This window comes from Rana temporaria, chromosome 7, assembly GCF_905171775.1.
Source record: "Rana temporaria chromosome 7, aRanTem1.1, whole genome shotgun sequence".
In the NCBI taxonomy this organism is placed as follows: Eukaryota; Metazoa; Chordata; class Amphibia; order Anura; family Ranidae; genus Rana; species Rana temporaria.
The window spans coordinates 153,945,572-153,970,077 of NC_053495.1; the positions used below are offsets into that span (position 1 = coordinate 153,945,572).

General features: G+C 42.4%; 1 protein-coding gene across 2 annotated transcripts in view; it reads left to right on the forward strand.

Annotated features, from left to right (window-relative positions):
- LOC120945782 (putative ferric-chelate reductase 1) overlaps positions 1 to 24,506 on the forward strand; it is a 96,796-nt gene that overhangs the window by 12,703 nt on the left and 59,587 nt on the right. Inside the window, exons 4-6 of one of the 2 annotated variants that reach the window (XM_040360185.1) lie at positions 3,580 to 3,671; positions 4,902 to 4,986; positions 6,472 to 6,746. The exons of the other annotated variant lie outside the window; for it this stretch is intronic. Of the exons in view, the coding sequence (XP_040216119.1) occupies positions 3,580 to 3,671; positions 4,902 to 4,986; positions 6,472 to 6,534 (240 nt within the window). The 3' untranslated portion in view covers positions 6,535 to 6,746. Of the gene's footprint in view, positions 1 to 3,579; positions 3,672 to 4,901; positions 4,987 to 6,471; positions 6,747 to 24,506 lie in introns of those variants that run through there. 2 annotated transcript variants of the gene reach the window in all.

The following is a 24,506-nucleotide window of genomic DNA, read 5'->3' on the forward strand; positions in this document are numbered from 1 at the left end:
GACTTCTCAAGTGCAGCAAAACAACCCACCACCAATGAAGATGTAGGCTTACCAGAAATCATGGACTCAAAGAAACATATATTTCATGAGTCAAACAGGCTTAGGGATCAATATACATTCCAGAAGGATCTCTTATGTAAAACGAGCGATCAACCAATGGCTCCTCAGCAGAGTTGCATACGTCCAAATAGTAAATAAGCAGTAGCTCAAATTGCTTACAGCATGCCTCAGATAGATTGTTCAACAGTGCCAGCATATAAAGAAGGAGAGAGGAGGCTACATAGCGTAATACCGTAAAAGTTGTTGAAATTTAATAAGCAATTGTACTTACATATAGTTGAATTTAAAAGCGCATATACAAATTAAAGATGAGGCGGCAATGGAGTCTTACCGACGCGTTTCGTGTCATCACACGTCATCTTATCATCATGTTACATTTTTCACCAATTAGGATAAGATATTTGCCACAAATACCAAAACAAAAACTGATTACTATAAGGCTGCTTGCACACTGGGCCAGTGGGTGTTGATGTTTAAATGCCGCTAGTTTTAGCGGCGCTTTTAAACCCTGCTAGAGGCGGAATAAGGGGTTAAATGCGCCCGTCTAGCACCGCTGCCGAATCGCTTTGCAGGCTCTTCGGCAGCAGTGCCTATTCATTTCAATGGACAGGAGCGGTGGAGGAGCAGTGTATGCACCGCTCCTTCATCGCCCCAATGATGCTGCTTGCAGGACTTTTTTTAACTTCCTGATAGTGTACTGCACCAGTGTGAAAGCACACTGGCTTTCACACTGGGACTACAGGGGAGGTGTTTTTCAGGCGCTTTACAGGCACTATTTTTGAAAAAGGTGAAAGGGGTCTAATAGTAAGGCTAGGTTCACACAGGTCCCGCTGCGGTTTGCGGTCTGGTGATCTGTGCGTTTGTGTTCACCGGAACCGGACCCCAAAACACCCAAAAAGACACCCTTTTCAAGTTCGCACAGCTGTTGCCCTGGACATGTGTGAACCGGCTCTATTTAAAGCCGGTCACATTTGCATGTTATGCGAATTGGATGCTGCGTAAAATGCATTCAATTTGCATATATGTGAACCCAGCCTTACTGTAGTAGTTACTGTAGCTGCAATAAAAAATACAATACCATAGTAGAAAATGTGCTGGCAGTTATAGAGCTCTAGCTGATGGCAAGAAATAGTCAGACAAACCATATAACAAACATGATAAATGTTTTAGGCCTCGTACACGCGACCAAGGAACTTGTCGTAAAAGACACATCGTTTTGCAGACGAGTTCCTTGTTAGGCTTGTCGAGAAACTCGACAGGCTTTCTTTGTGTACACACTGTCAAGACCAAATCTCCTTGTCCTCAAACGCGGTGACGTACAACACATACGACGGCAGGGGAAGTTCGATTCCACTGGCGCCACGTTTGGGGCTGCTTTTGCTAATCTCATGTTACTGCGTGTTAAGTAAAAGTTTGGTAAGAGACGATTTGCAGTTTTCAGTCTGTTACAGCGTGACGAATGTGCTATCTCCATTACAAACGCTACTTTTACCGAAGGTGGACTCCCGTCTCATACTTTATTTTGAGCATGCGCGGGTTTCTAAGCATACACACGATCGTGTTTCTCGTTCGAAAACCAGCCCGACGAGGAACACGACGAGGAAATTGAGACTCCCGTCGAGGAAAAAGAGAACTTGTTCTCTTTTTTCCTCGTCGAGTTCCTCAACAGTTTTCTCGATGAAAATCATACACACGACCGTTTTCCTCAGCAAAAAAGCTCTGCCACCAAGTTTCTTAATGGATTCTGTCGAGGAAAACGGTCGTGTGTACGAGGCCTCAAGTGTGATGATGTGCAAACACAAAAAGTTAATCAACTGTATAAAAATCCAAAAATGAAATCACAAAACCCACTAAAAATAAGAAATAATGTGATGAAAGTCCCAAATGAATGCTTTCCAGATCACCACTGTGTCAATAGACAAAAAATTGTGTTCAGTCAAATCTTGCCGTCAACTCATAAGCCATCACTACCTGTGATATAAGGACTCTTACCAGAACAGGTAGACCCCACTACAGAGTCTCATCAGCATATGAATGACAATCACATATAATACAGGGCTCTGACCCACATTGCTTATTAGGGTTGTGTAGTGTAACTCACTCTCCACTGCCAGTATGCAGTGGCATCATTGGTAACCATATAGTTCTCGATGTTCAACATAAAACCAAAAATGGAGATCTCCACATAGTGTGAATCCGAATAAAATTTTTATTGCACTCCAAAGTGAATAAAACCTACTCACATTACTACAGTAATCAAGTGCTTGAATAAAAACATCCCTGGGTAGTGGGTTGTATAACAAAAGTTCCAAAACAGTACTTCAGACATTTACTGATCCAAGGAGGTGTGGCGACGTCACATGTGAAGCTAATGCACACGGGGTCACTTTTTTAGTGTTTGCACATCATCACACTTAACGCAGCAAGCCATTTATTATAATTATAAGTACATACGGCAAATTATTTTTTCCAACTAAGCCAGAAGAACACACACTGACTTTATTTGAGCAAACTAATAGTTTATTGAGTATGGACATTTTTTTTCATGCATGAGGTAGAGTCTTAAAGGACCCATGTACTAGTTTGTGGTCTCAGAAAACCTAATTGACCAATGGAAACAGGAAAAATGCAGATAATTACTCATACCACCTCCATTATCAGTGAAATTCAACTTTACAGGTACTGTACTACGATTATTTTGGTAGAAAGTTTAAACTCCCATGCTCCGATCCAATGCTAACCACAGCACAACATTAACATAAGTTGCCCAAAGGGTGGCGCTAAAGAGCTGAAAAAACACATAGTTTTGTGTAGGTTGGCTGAAAAAGTTCTGCCGTCTGTATGCATACCAAGTTCACGGCCAACGCCCTTCGCACAAAATTCCATGGATTTTTGTGTACGAGGCTTTAGGGTAGAAACAGGTTTTGTTTAGTTACAGGTGGCTAGCTATATTGGGAAAGGATGATTCTCATTGGCTTGTTAGCTATAAAGACTCCTACCTACACATTTGAAACACTATATTTGGGGGTGTCATTGTCGCATTAATATTTTTTATACTGTCTGATATAAACTTATCAGCTGGATTGAGATATTTACTGCATGTTCACTTTAAAATGTATATATGTATATATCCCCGTTCAGTCATAGCTGACTCTCTGCAGTCCTATGGACCAGCAGTTTGCGCACCATGTCTGATGTGCTTCATTAAAAAAAAATTTGTTTAATAACTGTCCATTCAAATGATGTGTGCTTCTAATGAATTCCGAGGCTCTAAATAATAAAACCTAAAAATAAAAAAATACACTGCACAATTATTTAATTAGTATTACTCACAAAATGCTTGCTCCTTTATAAATAAACATAAGGATAGGTTTAGTCTACCTAATCTATAAAATACAACTAAGAACCATGAGTAAAAAGTGTCTAATTGTTTTCTTTGATTTTTTTTTTACTGTATCTTATACAATATAAAATAGAAAATAAAATTTCGAATTGTAACATGTATTTATTTTCCATTAGAGTGCAGTGAGCCACACATCCGACAGTTCAAAAAGTGAAGTGAAGGTGACGTGGGTAGCTTCAGCTTCCAGCTACACAAATGTCACACTGAGGTAGGTGAAAGAAATGTGAAGAGAGAAATCAACGTCAGTTTTCGATTGCATTGTCTAAAAAAATTGAAGGTGCAGGATGGAAACATTTTCTCGAACTTCTAACAGTGTATGTAGTTTTGGTTTGGTAAAGTTCATTTGTTCCATATTCAAACGTTAAAAGCAAACAAAACCTTTTGAACATGTTCTGAGAGTTTTCGTATGAAATTTTCCTTATGCCTCGTACACACGTTCGGTTTTCCCGACGGGAAAACTGCCATGTTTGCTTTTGGTCGGGAAAACCGGCCATGTGAATGCTCCATAGCAGTTTTCCCGACAGGAAAACTGTGGGCAAAAAAAATGAGAACTTGTTCTCTTTTTTCCCGCCGCAATTCTCTGCGTTTTTTTGCTCGCCAGTTTTCCTATGGGAAATACTGCAGTGGAGCATACACATGGCTGGTTTTCCTGACCAAAGCTGTCATGGCAGTTTTCCTGTCGGGAAAACCGGCCGTGTGTACACTGGGAAAAGCAACCGTTGGGAAAACCGGTTTGTATGTACGAAGCGTAAGACTTTTCCTAAGGGGGCTTTCACACTGATCAGTTTTTGATCAGTTTTTCAGTTTAAAAAAAGCAGAAGAAAAATGCATCCCTTTAAATTCTATGATGCCTGATTACTCAAACTCGATGGCCGCACCAATATCGGCTGTTGCTGCAGCCCACCAAATGGTGCGAAAATGGAACAAAAATTCTTAGATAAGATTTTCGAAACAAAATTATTTCGAAACTTGACCCCAAACAAAAGCCTTATGCCTTGTACACACGATTGGGTTTCTCGGCGGTCAAAAGACCGCCGGGAAACCCGAGAGGAAAACCGAGAACCGGCTCGGTCACTTTTCCTGTGTACACACGGCCGGTTTTCCAGACAGAAAAACTGCCTGAGAGTTTTGGTTGCGAAAACTGGCCGCGTGTTTCCCCATAGAAAAACTGCGGGGAAAAAAACGCTGCTATTCGCGGCAAGAAAAAAAGAGAACATGTTCTAATTTTTTTAACCAAAGTTTTTCTGTCTGGAAAACTGCTAAGGAGCATACACACGGCCGGTTTTCCCAGCCAAAGGAAAACACGGCAGCTTTCCCGACTGGAAAACCGGTCATGTGTTCAAGGCATTAGACTTTTTGTTTGAAATGCTATCCATCTATGACCAACATTAGGGTGCTATGGTTTTATTTCATGTTCATTTCACTTTTTCTTCTACAGGGCCACAGTTGTAGCAAATCTTTCAATCTTTTGGACAGATGTTGTTAGCCAGAGTATCACATATGCTGGAGCATCGCATGTGATGGTAAGAACATTTTAAGCATTTAACAACACAATTTTTTTTCTAATTACAAAACAGAATCTAATCAGTAATTTGGAGCAGAGGAACTACTGCAACTCACATATAACATTAACAACAAAAATATAGATGCGCACCAGTATGGAAATAATACAAGCTTTATATAAGAAAAGATTAGTAATATCACATACATCCAATGTACAAACAGGTATTACCAGCAAAGGGCCTGGTAGTAGTGCATTTAAATATCCCTTGTCTCTAATTAATGATGCAGTTGTATTCCTATTTTTTACAGTATGTGTGTGCAATAAAAAAGTGTAGTCCCAAAAAAGCAGAGAAAAATCTAAGGCCCGGATTCACGTACAGCGGCACATAGTTATATAGAATATACGCTACGCCAACGTAGCGCAGAGCAGCGAGCACAGTATTCACAAAGCACTTGCTCCCAACGTTGCACCGGCGTAACGCAAATTCGTAGGCGTAAGCCAGCCTAATTCTAAGTAGGTGGAAGTGGGCGTGATCCATTTAAATGAAGCGTGATCCCATGCAAATGATGGGCCAAACGAACGGCGCATGCGCCGTTCCGTGGACGCAACCCGGTGCGCATGCTCAGAATCACGTCAGAAATACTCCCTAGGATACGTCGAATCTCTGCCTACGACTTGAACGTAACCTACGCCCATCCCTATTCACGTACTACTACGTAAACAACGTAAAATACGACGGCTGTTCCCTGGTCCATACCTTTGCATGAGTTGTGTCTCATAGATGGGGATTAACTATATGCCGGTCGTAAGCCTTACGTAAACCACGTATATTAATGCGCTGGGCGCAAGTACGTTCGTGAATCGGCGTATCTCACTCATTTGCATATTCAAATCGTAAATCAATGGGAACGCCCCTTGCGGTCAGCGTAAATATGCGCCCAAGATACGACGGCGTAGGAAACTTTTATGTCGGTCGGATGAAAGCCTATTTTCAGGCGTATCTAGTTCTGTGGGCACGGCGCACAGATTTGACGGCGCACATTTACACTTACGCAGCGTATCTCGAGATATGTCGGCGTAAGTGCTACATGAATCCGGGCCTAATTTTTTATTGACTCAACTGGCCTACATTTGGATGCTAAAGTATATATTATATAGCAAGCCAGACCTTGTTAGCAAATTTACACTGTAGCCTGGCACATTGGACCTTTGGAGCGCATGCGCCCGTGATGTCACCAGCTGCATGCACTCTTTAGGAGGTATTCACAGTACCTACAGGTAAACCCTATTGTAGGCTTGCCTGTAGGTACGAGTGGTAGTACAGAGTTTACTACCACTTTAAGCCTATGCTCCTCAGCAGTCAAACAGTAGAAAGATATTAAAAATGCAGTAACTCATAGCAACTAATCATATTTCTGTTTGATGAAAAAGTGCTATGAAAGCTATCAAAGAAAAACACTGATTGTTTGAAATTGTTAAACAGAGTTTTGGGTTTGTGTTTCAGGCTTCTTTCCCTATTCTCTTCATAACTGTCGTGTTCAGTTTCCTGCTGTTTCCCCGATCCTGAATATTCACCCATAAGAAGATCTGAGTGGAATATTACAAGGAAAATACATTATCGTACTGGAAGAAGCAAATAATATGGGTCTGGAAAAATGGCCATGTTGCTTTAAATGGCCAACAACTTGTTTTCTGCTCATAGCAGATGAATTATTCAGATTAATGGAATTAGTAGAAAAGTATACATTTTACATGACTATTGCGGTAAAGAAAAAAAAATCAAGAATTGTAATTCTTGCTATAGGCAACAATTTCACTTTGTACTCCTTTGTCAGCACACCTGCTTGTAGATCGTAATACATCATCAATATGGCACCCACTTATTCATTAAAGGCTTGCTTACACTTCCGGTTGGGGGTGGGGTGGTAAAAACACACAGTTAAGGTGCATTTTACGGCTCTACAACCACTCCCCCTTAAAGGATAAGTTCACCTTACAGATAAAATTATAAATGCACATAATTTCACAAAAAAAAACACCTGCATTTATTATTCTATTTCGGCAGGAGCTTGGAAAGCATTGCACCCACAATTAAAAGATCACGGTGCAATGTGGACTTCTGCAGATATGTCCTCCAGCTTTCAGCCCATGCCCCTTTACGGGCATTATTTTTGAAAGCTGGAGGACATATCATTGGACTATGAGGGCGCTCATCAGTGCCCCCGCAGGCTGTTAAAACTACAAGTTTGTCTGCCATGGTGGCAGATGAATGATGCAGCTGTGTGGGTCCTGCACAGCTACACAGGTTTTAAAAAGTGACAGCTGGTGCTGGGAGAAGAACCACTGTCTGCTGTCACAGGATGGTGGAAATTGGTGGGAGAGGGGGCAGGATCTGAAACATTTGACATGTTCCACCCTAAATACGAGTGTAACATATAACATGTTCCAAAGGTGGATTTAGCCTTAAAGTTGTAAATGCAGTGGATGGGGGATATACACATGTCATGGCCGCTACACTTTGCATTTGGGCGCAACAAAACACTGTCACACTCATCTGAATTGGGCTGCTCTCCAGCTTGGTGGATCAAGACTGGCAATAAGGAGGCCACATATCACCTCCTCACTGCCTGTCAAACGCCCTCTAAAAAGGTGATCCACAACACATCTCTCTTCAGGGGGCTATAGCTAGTGTAAACTAGACCCTTATGCCGCGTACACATGATCAGACATTCCGACAACAAAACCGTGGATTTTTTTCCGACAGAATGTTGGCTCAAACTTGTGTTGCATACACACGGTCACACAAATGTTGTCGGAAATTCCAAACGTCAAGAACGCGGTGACGTGCAAAACGTACGACGAGCCGAGAAAAATTAAGTTCAATAGCCAGTGCGGCTCTTCTGCTTGATTCAGAGCATGCGTGTTATTTTCTGCGTCGGAAATTGCATACACACACATCGGAATTTCCGGCAAGAACCAGCTCTCAAACATTGAGAACCAGCTCTCAAACATTTGCAAATGTCTGATGGAGCCTACACACGGTCGGAATATCCGACCAAAAGCTCACATCGAACATTTGTTGTCGGAAATTCCGATCGTAGTTGTTATTCTTCAGACTAATTCTAAAGTGCAATAACACTTAATAATAAAGTGCTAAATGTAAGTGCAGTAACTGATAGCAAGCAGTCAAAATCCATAAAACTACCAAAATCATAAAGTCAATTAAGAAAGTTTATTTACTATTACACTTAAAAACTCTTCATTGATTAAATCTGGTAATAGGCTCTATGTGCAATGCTAATGCACCAGTATAAAGAAAGTTCAAAAAGTGACAGTTATTTTCAATGTCCATTGTCCAATAAAATGTAACAGTCGACTACATGAAGGAAAATAAAGTCTGTTTAACTGGTGTTTAAAACTTTGTGAACCAAGCCTAATTCTGTAGAGTCATTCACTGCATATAGCACATGTTGTTGTAGAACTGTTGTTGTGAGAAGCTTGGCTATCGATTTTTACATAAGCGTAATACTTTTTTACATGTATTCAAACTTTTATTTTAGGAATGTATATACAGATATTACTTTGCAAAATCAATATAATACAAATTATAAAAAATATGAAATAAAACTGTTATTGATTCCTGATTTCTTACACTGCAGATGTTTTGGCACATGCAAACAATGCATTGGGCTGTAAGCTGTGAGTTCAATCACAGTGCCATTCAATCATATTATTTTCACACCGATTTAAAAAGGTGGAGAAAAGAAAGTGCAGCTATTGACTAGCAATAATTCAGAACCTGTAAATTATTAATGCATATTAACTCTTATGCCTTCTACACACGATCGGAATTTCCAATGGAGAAAGTCAGACGTAATTTTCTCATTGGATATTCCGACCGTGTGTGTGTGCCCCATTGGAAATTTCAACTGACTTAGAAAGAGAACATGTTCTCTTTTTTCCGATGAAAAACATTTCTATCGGAAATTACTCATCTGTATGGAACTCCGATGGAGAAAAAAACACGCATGCTCAGAATCAAGTCGGCGCATGCTCGGAAGCATTGAACTTCATTTTTCGCTGCTCGTCGTAGTGTCGTACGTCACCACGTTTTGGACGGTCAGAATTTGGTGTGACAGTGTGTATGCAAGACAGCTTGAACGGAATTGCGTCAGAAAAAAAACAGTCAGAGTTTATCCCAACGGACAGAGAGGCTGGGTATACAGAGAGGCTAGTATATACAGAGAGGCTGGGTATACAGAGAGGCTAGCATATACAGAGAGATTGGGTATACAGAGAGGATGGGTATACAGACAGACTAGTGTATACAGATAGGCTAGTGTATACAGCAAGGCTGGGTATACAGAGAGGCTAGGGTATACAGAGAGGCTGGGTAAACAGAGAGGCTAGGATATATAGAGAGGCTGGGTATACAAAACGGCTAGTATCTACAGAAAGGCTGGGTATACAGAGAGGCTAGTGTATGTAGAGAGGCTGGGTATACAGAGAGGCTAGTGTATGTAGAGAGGCTGGGTATACAGAGAGGCTAGTGTATACAGAGAGGCTGGGTATACAGAGAGGCTAGTGTATACAGAGAGGGATGAGTATACAAAGAGGCCAATGTATGCAGAAAGGCTGGGTATACAGAGAGGCTAGTGTACATAGAGAGGCTGGGTATACAGAGAGGCTGGGTATATAGAGAGGCTAGTGTATACAAAGAGGCTAGTATATACAATGAGGCAGGGGTATACAGAGAGGCTGGATATACAGTGAGGCTAGTGTATACAGAGAGGCTGGGTATACCAAGAGGCTAGTGTATACAGAGAGGCTAGTATATACAGAGAGGCTATTGTGTATAGGGAGGCTGGGTATACAGAGAGGCTAGGTTACACAGAGAGGCTGGGTATACAGATATGCTAGTGTATACAGAGAGGCTGGGAATACAGAGAGGCTGGGTATACAGAGATGCTAGTATATACAGAGAGGCTGGGTATACAGCAAGGCTATTGTATACAGAGAGATTGGGTATACAGAGAGGATGGGTATACAGACAGACTAGTGTATACAGATAGGCTAGTGTATACAGAAATGCTGGGTATACAGAGAGACTAGGGTATACAGAGAGGCTGGGTATACAGAGAGGCTAGTGTATACAGAGAGGCTAGTGTATACAGAGAGGCTGGGTATACAGAGAGGCTAGTGTATACAGAGAGGCTGGGTATACAAAGAGGCCAGTGTATACAGAAAGGCTGGGTATACAGAGAGGCTAGTGTATACAAAGAGGCTGCATATACAGAGAGGCTGGGTATATAGAGAGGCTAGTGTGTACAGAGAGGCTGGGGTGTATACAGAGAGGATGGGTATACAGAGAGGCTAGTGTATACAGAAAGGCTGGATTTACCAAGAGGCTAGTGTATACAGAGAGGCTAGTATATACAGAGAGGCTAGTGTATACAGAGAGGCTGGGTATAAAAAGAGGCTGGGTATACAGAGAGGCCAGTGTATAGAGAGAGGCTGGGTATACAGAGAGGCTGGGTATATAGAGAGGCTGGGTATATAGAGAGGCTACTGTATATAAAGAGGCTAGTATATACAATGAGGCTGGGGTATACAGAGAGGCTAGGGTATACAGAGAGGCTAGGGTATACAGAGAGGCTGGGGTATACAGTGAGACTGGGGTATACAGAGAGGCTGGGTATACAGAGAGGCTGGGTATACCGAGAGGCTAGTGTATACAGAGAGGCTAGTGTATATAGGGAGGCTGGGTATACAGAGAGGCTGGGTATACAGAGAGGCTGCTGTATACAGAGAAGCGAGTGTATATAGGGATGCTAGGTATACAGAGAGGCTAGTGTATACAGAGAGGCTGGGTATATGGAAGACACACAAGAAAAACAGGCAGCGCCAATCTAAGTGCAGAAGTAATTGTACCTTGTTTAATTAAGTAATTAATGCACTGACTTAGAGTAAGATAAGAGCAGGCACATCTTTGTAAATATCAGATGGATGGCAGGGATCCAAAACGAACATCCAGGCAGCGCTGTGGTGTCTTGCTCGGCGGCGCCAGTGGTTTGCGGTGTCCCGGGCTCAAACATACATTGCGCAGGAGGAAGTCGTCACTCGGGAGGTCCCTGGTCTCAGTGGGAGGATGCTGTAACATGCACGCGTTTGGAGCATGCATGCTCCTTCATTAGGCATATTTCTCCCAGAGGTTCTTCTACCCTTTAGCGTGCTGCCTTCCCTGTGCCAGCTGTACTCCCTGTAGTAAATCATTATTTTATCCAACTATTCACTCTGTGCTTCGGAACTTTGGACTATATGTTTAGAATCTGTGGGCTAGATTCACATAGATTAGCGGATCTTTAGATCTGCGTAATCTATGTGATTTACGATCCGCCGGCGCACTTTTGCGAGGCTAGTGCAGTATTCACAAAGCACTTACCTCCAAACTTGCGCCGGCGGATCGTAACTCCCGCGGCGGAATTTAAATTCCGCGGCTAGGGGGAGTGTACAATTTAAATCAGGCGCGTTCCCGCGCCGATTTAACTGCGCATGCGCCGCCGGCGATATTTCCCAGTGCGCGTGCTCCAAATGACGTCGCTAGGACGGCGGCAACGTAAATTCCGGCCATCCGTATTCCCGACCGACTTACGCAAACGACGTAAAAATTTGAAACTCGGCGCGGGAACGACGGCCATACTTAACATTAGCTACCCCTCATATAGCAGGGGTAACTATCCGCCGGAAAAAGGCAAACGCAAACGACGTAAAAAAAAAGCGACGGGCAGGCGTTCGTTTCTGAATCGGCGTATCACCTCATTTGCATATTCGTCGCAAGTAAAACACGAAACGCCACCTAGCGGACAGCGGAAGATTGCAGCCTAAGATCCGACGGTGTAAGTCACTTACACCAGTCGGATCTAAGGGAGATCTATGCGTAACTGATCCTTATGAATCAGTCGCATAGATCCGACCGTCGGATCTCAGAGATACGACAGCGTATCAGGAGATACAGATGATACACTTTGCATGCTGGAAATACTTAAGCGTAAGAATTATTGTGTTTTTTCCATTGTAAATAGAAGACAGGCTAGGCTAGTACAGAGTTTCCCTTCTCCAACTCCTCCATGGCTTGCACTCACCTACTGCCTCCCCAACTCAGGGGCTCATGTGAGAAAGTTCCTCCCGACTCTATGATATAGGCGGAGCAAAGGAGGAGACTCGCTCTCACACTAATCTCCTGGCTGTCAGTAAACCACTGAGTGCAGACTCAGTGAGAGTGCTGCGGCTGTGCGGGACAGCGCAGTGAAAGGCAGCCCGTGACGCTCTCACGGCAGGGCTGCCCCTGGATTTGGGGCTATGAGTCCCAGATTCGGGGCTCTAGCCTCAATAGCCACCCCCTAACGACGCCACTGCCTGCAAGCAATATAAACTTAATGTGATATGACTTTTTTTAGAAAGCCTAAAACCGAGCAAACCCATGGGTCCCCTGTACAGCCTCATTCTCTTCCTTCTTGGGCCTGGGTATGCCCATTAGGCTCTGTTTTGTATTAAAACATGTCTTTGAAACAGAATAAAAGGATTAATGACAATTTTGTTTTTAAATGCCTATTTTCTGGACTAATAAGCAGAAGGTTGTAAAAAACACATAATGAGATCATGGGCACTGTACTGTGGCACATGTACCAATGCAAAAACAGTTTAAAAAAAATGTATGTGGCTGGGTGCAGTGATTTTTTAAACGCTGGTATTTACAATGGAAATTTTTTTTTTTAAATTGCCAACAAATGACATCTCCTTTCTGGCTTATTTTTTTTTTTTTGGAAAATTATTTTTATTAAAGTTTTTGCCTGGCTTATTTTTTTAAAAGAAAAATGACACTCAGGCCCCAAAGGACACCCAATATAGATAGCAGCCCCCTAAGTGCCGGTTCACACTACAGCAACATGAAAGTCGGAACAAAGCAACTTCAAGGCAACTTTGAGGCAACTTCAAGTCGCCTCCAGGACAGGCAACTTTGCCAGTGGCCAATCAAACAATAATCGGCTCTGTGGGAGGGAGGGGTTTGCCTGAGAAAACTATTTTTTCTTTTCCTGTAAAGTTGCTTCAGTTAAGACACTGATCTGACTTTGGAGGCGACTTCCATAGAAATCAATGGGTACAAGTCGCTTAGAAGTCGCCTTGAAGTAGTACAGGAACCTTTTCTGAAGTCGGAGCGACTTCAGTAGTGTGCATTAAGACGGCTCCATTCACTTTAATGTAATTTCTCATGTCGCGCGACTTGGGGCGACTTGGGGCACTCAGGGTTCCATTATGTATTGTGCTGAACCTTGGTGGGGTCTATGTGCTCTATGCCTCATTCCCTTGAGGAGAAGTTGCGATGTGTATATCCCAGTATGGCTGCCTCAGCAGCCTAGAAGGAGCCGTTGAAGGGCAGGAAAAAAAAAATGTTTTTACCTCCCCCAACCACAAGTGTAAACAAAGACTTATAGCTAGATTCATGTAGGGCGCCGCATCTTTAAGGCGGCGTAGCGTACCGTATTTACGCTACGCCGCCTTAAGTCAGAGAGGCAAGTATTGTATTCACAAAGTACGTGTCTCCTAACTTACGGCGGCGTAGCGTAAATGCGGCCGGCGTAAGCGCGCCTAATTCAAATGAGGATGGGGGGTCGTGTTTTATGTTAATTACTCGTGACATATGCGCCGTCCGTGTACATATCCCAGTGTGCATTGCACCAAAGTACGCCGCAAGGACGTAGTGGTTTCGACGTGAACGTAAATTACGTCCAGCCCTATTCACGGACGACTTACGCAAACGACGTAAAATTTTTAAATTTTGACGCGGAAACGACGGCCATACTTAACATTACTAGTCCAGCTATTTGATGGAATAACTTTACGCCTGAAAACGCCTTACGTAAACGGTGTATCTTTACTACGACGGGCAAGCGTATGTTCGTGATTAGGCGTATCTAGTCATTTACTTATTCTACGCCAAACGCAACGGAAGCGCCACCTAGCGGCCAGCCTAAATATTGCACCCTAAGATACGATGGCGCAGGCTGTCGTATCTTAGCTAGGTTTAAGTGTATCTCAGTTTGAGAATACACTTAAACTTAGGACGGCGCAGATTCCGAGTTAGGTCGGCGTATCTACTGATACGCCAGCCTAACTCTCTCTAAATCTAGCTATTAAAGCAGAACTTCACTCTCTCAAACAAAATGTACTATTTTTAATCCTTAAGCTGCTATTATATTTACTTGTTTTAAACTTTTTTTTTACAGTTCTTTAGTAGTCTTCAGTAACTTCCTGGTTTCCAGGCCTGGCCAAATGATGTCGTACATCTTAGGAGTCTTCAGGAGGGGATAAGAGATTTTTCCAACTAAGCACATCTTCCTGCCTGCCTTAATTAAGGGCAGTTGAATTCCATGAAGTAAATGCTACATTATTTATCTGCCCTTACCCAGAAATGCTAGGGAGGGTGTTTTTCAAGTAATGTCTGAGATTATCACTGGGTTTTGTTAAAGTGGATGTAAACATACACCCAGTGAAGTGAACAGCCTCAGATGATACACAGGGACGAACCAAATCTCCCTACATAGGTTTTACATGTATATCTGCTGTCTTCACATTTATATACTGTTTAGAAAGTTCAGATCGTGTTAGGAAATTTCCTCTTCCTGCTTAACACAGAGTTTGATGTCTGGGCATACAGCCAAGATAGCTAACATTGCTGATTGGAGGAAAGGCACACAACCCTTCTCATCATAGGCAGAGACTCTCAAGCCTCGTACACACGGCCGAGGAACTCGACGTGCCAAACACATCGAGTTCCTCGGCCAGTTCAGCCCTGAAGCCGCCGAGGAGCTCGGCGGGACGAGAGCTCCCATAGAACAACGAGGAAATAGAGAACATGTTCTCTATTTCCTCGCCGAGCTCCTCGTCGGCTTCCTCGGCCGAAAGTGTACACACGGCCGGGTTTCTCGGCAGAATTCAGCCAGAAACTCGGTCGGAAGCTGAATTCTGCCGAGGAAACTGGTCGTGTGTACGGGGCCTCAGAGGTGTTTTGTAAAAGGACCTGCTCCCTGCTAATCTTTTTCAGCAACCTCCCCGGACTGAAGATTCAGGCTGCTTTTGTCTAAAGTGTGTGAGAATTTGTCAGGTGTTTTCAGGCTGATAACAGAGGGACAGTTCAGGAGAGAGCTATGGGACTCATTGAAGAGAAATAACAAAATACTGCAGATATATGTGCCCAGCTCAAATTTAATGAATCGGGTTTACATCCACTTTAACTAAGCAATTAATCTTCCTTCGTTTGATGGTACACGAGAGCTGTCCAATGTGGTTGCAGTCCATTTTTCTTTGGCATCAAGGGGGTGTTGACAGAGACCATCTGACCAATTTTAAGTATTAATATCTCTAAATGCCTACAGGTTACAGTCTGCTGCATATTATTGGCAAGCAAAAAAATTAGCTTTGAAATTAATATAAATATGGCACGTTTTGGATGTTTCATTTTCCCAGGAAGGATAAGGTGTTCCAGTGGTACCCTATGGTGTCTAATATAGGGGCATTTGGACTTAAAATTCTACAAATTAACTGAGGAAGGTAAACATGTCCTTATTCTGGCTGTGCTGCTATTATTTCATGAGTTATGAAATATACTAAAGTTTTACAGTCTTGGCTGATAACCAGCCTATCAATAATGGGTTTTGGTATGGTATTTATGATAGGGGGGAAGAGCTGGCAGGTATCTCTTAAAACTCCAGTCACTTGAGTCAGACATTTTCTATTAGGGTTTCCAGACTGAAGTGTGGATTCAGCTAATAGGCATGAGAGGGTCTGCATCTGACCCCTCAATGATCTGATAAGAAGGTTCTGGCATGGCTAATGCCCTGTACACACGATCGGTTCATCTGATGAAAACGGACCGATGGATTTTTTCATCAGATATCCGATGAATAAGATACGAAGAAAGAGGATGGATAGCTGCACTCCAATGACCAAACGGTTGTCTTTTATTAAAAAAAACACAGCAAGTACATCACTTCACAAGGTGCAACAAAGGAACAGGTAGATAGCCGACGCGTTTCGCACTGAGCTAGTGCTTAATCAAGACAACCGTTTGGTCATTGGAGTGCGGCTATCCATCCTCTTTCTTTGTATCTTATGCATGGTCAGTGCATTGCCAGCACCCACGGTATCCTGAGTCAGTCCATCTCTACATAGTGACCCACCTGGAGCAGTGATCCCTTCTCTTCTCTATTGGTTTTAGATATCCGATGAAGCTGACTTTCATCAGTCTTGCCTACACACCATCGGTTAAAAATCTGATCGTGTCCAACGCGGTGACGTAAAACACCACGACGTGCTGAGAAAAACGAAGTTCAATGCTTCCGAACATGCGTCGACTTGATTCCGAGCATGCGTGGATTTTTGACCGATGGATTTCCCCACAGACGATCTTTTTTTTATATCGTTTTTTTAACCATAAGAAAAATTTAAAACAGGTTCTATTTTTTTACAACGATGGGAAAAAAAACGATGGGGCCCACAGACGATTGGTTCGTCTGATGAAAACGGTCCATCGGTCCGTTTTCATCAGACGAACCGATCGTGTGTACAGGGCATAACAGTTTGTGCATTAGATGGACTAGGAAAATAGAGGGGGAAGGTCACTGCAGCTATGTCTCTGTTTCAACACAGAAAAGATAATGACAAATAAAATGTAATGGCTGAATTCTTAACAACATGGCTGCCACACGTGTTTCCAGTAAAATTACACTTACAACAGGGAAGATAATATTCGCTTGCAGAGTATAGGCGAATAACCCCCAGGTCTTCTGCGACTCTGCATGCATTCCACGGATGTCAGAAGTGATGTAGCGTTGTTTAGAAAATCAGAAATTCCGTTGATGCGTTTCGCCACTCCCACAGGGTGCCATCAAAGATTACAGTTTTTATTGTTCAATTTCTTTTGGATTTACATTTAACTATGTAGTGCAAGGGCTTGCCTGATTGCATACAATTTGAAAGTGTTTAGGTTTGACCTCCTATTATTTGGTTTTGGTAAATCTAAAGGAAAATTGTACCAGAAAGTTGTATAATGTGTAGCCAGCCTAAGACTTGCATGTGTAGTCAGATGAAAGAAATATTTTAACTTTTTGATCTAATTAGTCTGGAATAGGACAGCACACAGCGATATCTTCTGAACAAAGCCAGTTGAAATCCCAGCTTTGTCCCATTGGAATCCAACATACCAGACCTGGATATAATAACGGTTGGTCTGATACAGCAGGCCGTTTCCGGTGGAGAGGAGGAGGTGTTCTACAGATCCAGACCTTTCAAGTCCTTTGGTGTGATTAAGCGCATGCGATCCACCACCATATGGTGAGTTGGATCCACTCCGAAGGGTAAGAGTATTCACTTCTCCCCCCTGCCCATTGGTGAAGGCACTCCCGGGTGATACTCTGCACATCACACCAAGCATATAGATTACTTGAAGTATTGGGTGCATTGGGACTGTGGACAAGTCTCCCTCCAGTTGGATACTTATGGATGAACTGTTTAACATTTACAGCTTTCCAATTTTGAGCACTTACCCCATTGATGATATAATCCTGTAGGGGTGTTCGTTGTTACTTACATTAATTTGTTGTTGACTGTTTAGCATACGGTCTCATGGTATTTATTTCTAACACATTTATGGTTTATTTTGTGTTACATTTTTTATATTCCCCTTTTTGGGCATATGTGCTATTTTCAATTTTGTTCATATATCAAAAGGGCTTATCAATTTGCACATTGTGATTCATCACACAATTTTACGGTTTTGTTTATGTCATTTTGATATTGATGGTTCACCCCATCTATTCACATTTTACAGCGCTACACTTTATATATTTTTTTGCACTATTACAATTTTTGTCTGATTGTGGTGTTTAGCAGCTATTTCACTTTTGGCGCAATATTTGATTTATTACCTTGATTATTACATTCATATTTATACAGCTATAAAAATGCACTGATTACTGTATAAATGTCACTGGCAGGGAAGGGGTTAACAATAGGGATGATCAAGGGGTTAAATGTGTTTCCTCTCTGTGTTCTAACTGAAGGGGGGATGGGACTTACTAGGGGAGATGACAGATCGCTGTAATTTTTATCTAGACTACGATATTGCGGTGGGCACATCGGACACTTTTGACACATTTTTGGGACCATTCATATTTATACAGCTATAAAAATGCGCTGATTACTGTATAAATGTCACTGGCAGGGAAGGGGTTAACACTAGGGATGATCAAGGGGTTAAATGTGTTTCCTCTCTGTGTTCTAACTGAAGGGGGGGGGTGGGAATTACTAGGAGAGATGACAGATCGCTGTTCATACTTTGTATGAACACATGATCAGTCTCTTCTCCCCTAATGCCCTGTACACACGATTGGTTCGTCTGATGAAAACGAGCCGATGGATTTTTTCATCAGATATCTGATGAAGCTGACTTTCATCAGTCTTGCTTACACACCATTGGTTAAAAATCCGACCGTGTCCAACGCGGTGACGTAAAACACTACGACGTGCTGAGAAAAATGACGTTCAATGCTTTGGGGCATGCGTCGACTTGATTCTGAGCATGCATGGATGTTTGACCGATGGATTTCCCCACAGACGATCGTTTTTTTCTATCGGTTTTTTAACCATACGAAAATTTTAAAACAGGTTCTATTTTTTTCCACTGATGGGAAACAAACTGATGGGGCCCACACACGATCGGTTCGTACGGTGAAAACAGTCCTTCGGTCCGTTTTCATCAGACGAACCGATCGTGTGTACAGGGCATGAGAGAACTGGGATCTGTGTGTTTATACACACAGATCCCAGTTCTCGCTCTGTCACGAGCGTTAGCGTGTGCCCAGAGGACATCGTGCCTGTCGTGCACTCGCATCGGCTCCTGGGGCGGCGGATGGTCGGCAAGTGGTTAAAGAAAGACTAAAAATAAAACATTTTCAATGAAGAATTACAACAAGTCTACTGGGTGGTGAATTTAATCTTTGCTCCCTTGCAGAAATGCTGCTGGAATCTTTATAATGTGACAATTCCGGGTGTGCAATTTTCCTACAACCCCTTCATGCAGGTCCCTTCGTCACTGGTGCTACAAACACTGTGTTTTTTTTCCACGTGTGTGCAAGAGGCCAAAACTTTTGGGGTTATTGTATTTACCGGTATTTTTTTTAAAAGTTTAGACTTGATGCCTCAGCAGCCTTCCTGCCTTGTATTCTTTAATGAAAACAAAGAGTGCGTGATTTGGGAAGGAGAGCGTAGGTAACAAAACTTCTGAAAGGATGACTGTAACGGTCACCACCGTTTACGATATTCCCATTCCATCAACCACGACAGCTTATCTGACACTCCACAATTTAGCAGACACGATCCATCCCATTTCCCCAGAAATAACGAGACAGAACGAACTTTAATGGTTCCTTAGCTTTCTTATATACAGTACAAGCATGTTTCAGTTAATCACAGGGACAAAGAAACTCTCCACCCACACAGCACACAATGGGGGGGTTTCAATACACCTTCACTTAGACAATGACATCCAGTTGAGCTAATCATTAGTCATCCCCCAGATGTCCCGTCTCCGTAATTAGAGGAGGTAATTACTACAGCTTGACAAGTCACATTTCACATATAAAACAGTATTAGCATACATAATGAGAGGTCTTAGGAGCCAGGCTGACTTAACACCTAAAAGCTAGACCTCTGACCTTTACGGACTGAATTAGCATCTCACAATGGAATGTCTAGGAGCAGCCCCAATTAACACCTCAAAAGCATGTGTCCTCACATTGAATGAAAACACTCCACTGACCTGGTGGGGTCAGAATAACCACGTGTAATATCTCAAGATATCCTGCAACATGAATTATCAGTAATGTCCCATCTCATGTAATTTATAATTAATATTTCCCAGTCACCATATGCCCAAAAGGGGCACAGGATGACCCTAGACCCAAGAGTCATTAGTGACGCTGGCACAGGAGTACCCCTCATCCTTCAAAAGTGTCTGGGTGTCATGGGTCATTCTGTTACATCGACTTTCGCAACTTTTGTGTTTCTGATCTATAGTAGTTACAACTACAGAGATTGGTGAGGTCTTGCTTTAAAGCTCATTTACTGATTGTCAAGAATATGTGACTCTTGAATTTACACCAGGTCTGCTGCATTTAGCTTGTGTTGATGTGTGTTAAATACACTTGAGTTAACATGCATTGACAGCTATTTTTTTTAACACATTGCTTTGCACTGCACATTCTTCTAACATATACATTTATTTTGCTCATAACAGGAGCCAAAATACAACATGTTTCCTTCCTTCAGGTGGCTGTAAACCCAGTGAAGTAATTGGACTCAGGTTATACTCAGAGATTAAACAAATCATCCTACATAATTTGTACCTCTTTATCTGCAGACTTCTCTTCTCCCCACTAATGCAAAGTGCAGAATTTAAAAAACTTGTCTGAGTTGTCAGAAACAAGGAGGATGAACAGCTGAAACTACACTCTGCAGAGCTCAGTGAGAAGGGCGTTGAGATCTGATTGGAGGGAAGGGACACACCTCCCTTCATACAGCACACAGATACAGAGCTAGGGCTGTCAATCAGCTGGAGATTCTTTCCCTGTCACCTTTTTTCTCTTGGTGTCAAGAAAACTTGTGAGAAGTGATTTATGCTGACATCAGGGGAATGAAGCAGCAGACAGAAATTGCACATAATTCTCTTAATTGAGACAATCACACACTATAGAGGGATCTGCTGTGTTCATATTTCACTTCTGAGGTTTACAACCACTTTAAGGCTTATTGCAGGGCGATGTAAGCCTCATAGTGTATTACAGCATGTTGCACTGCATTTAAACACAGCACACACCAACGCCACACACTGGTGTAAACAGAGACTTTTGGGAATAAAGGATTTGTTATTGCATCGAGTCTGTGCTGAGCAATGCAGTCCAATACACTTTGTGTAAATGGGTTCTCAATGTCTGTAATTTGGCCACAGATTCACTTTAACGTTTCAGGATGCATGGAAAAGTACGCACATAAAAAGCTGACACACAGGTGGCACTGTGGTATAAGATATCTAGTAGCACTGAGCCTTTTACCTAAACATGGAGCATTATTTGATGTGCTACGCTTGGTTAAAAGGCAAATATTGTAAACACATGACAGCAATCTCCAGAAATCACACAGAATTTCTTAACATCTACAATGACTAAGCATTCCATAACTAATTATAGACTGTAGTCATTGCACCCATCGCAGACCTGCAGAGATATAAAATAAATCTGTATAATGATCATTCACACTACAGAATATAAAGAAGGAAACAGGGCAGCCATCACAAATTTTGGGGCCCCTTACACAAGTTTAGGCAGGGCCCCCCTGGAGCAGAGAACCATTGGGCCCCTTAAGCCCCATACACAATATCAGTTTTCCTGCAGGTTTTTTTCTTCAAGTTTACCAAAACCATCTAATATAAGGTCAAACCTTAAGAGTTTCAATTTGTATGCAATCAGGCAGGCCCTTGCACTACATGGTTTTGGTAAATCTGAAGAGAAAAACCTGCAGGAAAACTGCTAGTGTGTATGGGGCTTTACAGGTGTAATGCAAAAAAAACGGGAGGGGGGTCGGCGGGGCCTGTAAGGGGCCCTGGGGACCATTGGGCCCCTTTCAGGTGTAATGCAAACAAAAATTAATGAATAAAAACGGGAGGGGGGCCAGCCAGGCCTGTAAGGGGCCCTGGGGACCATCGGGCCCCTTACAGGAATAACGCAAAAAAAAAGGGAAAACAGGTGTAATGCAAAAAATAAATAAATACAAATGGTATTGGGGTCAGCCGGGACTGTAAGGGGCCCTGGGCCCCTTACCGGTATAATGTAAAAAAAAAACAGGAGGGGGGCCAGCCGGGCCCCTGGGGACCATCGAGCCCCTTTCTAATGCCTGTTCCCCCCTGATGGCGGCCCTGGAAGGAAATGTCATGAAAAGGGTGTTCTAGAGGAACAATAGATACTGAAAAAATGGTTAATATTATTCAGCTTGCTAATCATTTAAATGCAAATAATATTTACTTTTAAAATACTGCTTCTTATAAATGTTGATAAAAAACATCATGAAAGCGTTACCTGCATTATGTCATAATCTCATGGATAACATAAGCAGTATGCTGTCTACAAAAGCTTAAAAGCATACATCTAACATTACAAATACATTACAGGATGATGCCAACAATAATTATATTTATTCTTAAAAAATACATGTGCTCTTTATCAAATATATAGTGAATGTTACTAGTGGCAGTGGTCCTTTGTAATATCAACGTTGGCCTCCCAAGGCCAACATCACCCAAAAGGGTGCAAACAACCCTCAAGAAGGAGAAATAATTAAGGAGTCCTGAAGAAGGGAAAAGAAAGAGAAAGAAGGTGCCAAGGAGAGGGAAAGGCATGGGGAGTAAGGGGAGCACCATGGACTCAGGACTGTCAATCATAATCGGCCATAACTGGTGTAGTGAAGGAAAAGAGTAATTGATCCAAGGTTCCCAGACATTAAGAAACTTGGAACGCAAGTCCTTCAAGACACTCTACATCTGTTCTCTGAGCACAAGGCTTTTTTTCAACTGACATTGTCTATAGAAGGGGTGTCCAAACTTTTGACCTTCCTGGACCACATTGGAAGAAGAGGAATTGTCTTGGGCCACACATAAAGTACACTAACAATAAGGATATCAAACTGTTGTAGGGAATACTGCTTTAGTTGGTCAGAAATTGGAAGTTGCTAGCACTGCAGGAGACAAACCATATCAAACTATATCAATTGCAATCAAAGGCACAAACAATATTATTTGGAAGTGCTATGTGCATATACAGTACCTTGAACAGTTGTGAAAGTCATATGCATGGAATCAAGTACGACATGTAACTCATATGCATCAAAATAAGTGCAACATGTAAATATATACGTCCTGCATATTAAAAAGGTGCGTCCTCAAAAATTTACTTTAGTGCAATACATAAAAGTGCAACGTGCATATAGCACCATATGGGGGTTAAAATAGTCCCAATAAAATAGTGCAAACAGTCCAATGTGAAGTGACACATGTATTCTTGTAGGAGTCACTGCAGTGTGTTTATTCCAATGTTAGTAGCCACCACGAATGACCTTAAGACGATCACCAAACAAATAATATCCACCACAGAGAACAGTAAATGCGCTTACCGGAAAGCATGGACGCAGAAACCCTATGGTGCTGAGTCAAACACGCTGGCAGTGAGTCCACGCTTTCTGAGCGCATGTAGTTAAAGCTACATGCGCTGCGCTCCAATCCAGTACACTGCGAAGAGTGGAAGGATGTCAGCATAAATAGGACTTGTTACGACCCAGGCTATCACAAGAGATGTTGTTCACCCCTTGTGATAGCAATAAAGTTGTTAAAAAAAACTAAAGGGACAGTGTAAAAAAATGTAAATACAATAAATAACAAAAAAAAAGTAAAGTGCCCCTGACCCCCTGTACTCATGCTAACAAACGCATATGTAAATGGCGATCACACCACACATGTGAGGTATCACCGCAAACTGGTAACCTGTAAAGGCTTTTAAAGTGTCACCTATGGCTAATTTAATTGACTGTAATGTGTTGTTGTTCCATGGATGTGCACAATTTTTAACCACTTTAATACCGCACAACATCATATGATGTCCACAAAGGGGATCTCTTATCCTGGGTGGACGTCATATGACGTCCTGTACTATGTGCAGTGATATCTTAATGATGATGCCTGCACCTAGAGGCATCATTCAGATATCATTTTGTTCCGGCGGCGGTCCTGCGCACCATAAGAACGATCATAGCGGCGGTTCCACCACTTGATTGTTCTTATTGGCGGCAGGAGGGGACATCCCCTCCCGCCGCCATCCGGTGCTTCTCCGGGCTCTCCCATGCCATCGGGGGCCCGGAGAGATGATTGCAATGCGCCAGATGGAAAGCATAGAGATGACTGGTGACCAGATGGTTACCAGTCATCTCTATGACCGTCGGAGGGCCGGGTGCGATGTGATGACGTCACGCCCAAGTACCCGTAAGTAAACAAACCGCAATTGCGGCTAGTAAGAATGAGATCTGTGAATTTTTTTTCACGATCTCATGCTTTCCAGCCTGGAGGAGAGATATGGGGTCTTATTGACCCCGCATCTCTCCTTAAAGAGGACCTGTCACACACTATTCCTATTACAAGGGATGTTTACATTCTTTGTAATAGGAATAAAAGCGATCAAATTTTTTTTTTAAAAAAAGTGTAAAAAATAAATAAATAAGTAAAATAATAAATAAATAAATAAATGAAAAAAATTAAAACGCCCCTGTCCCCGGTAGCTCGCGCTCAGAAGCGAACACACATGTAAGTCCCGCCCACGTATGTAAACGTCGTTCAAACCACACAGGTTTTGCCGCATGCGTTAGAGCATGTGCAACAATTCTAGC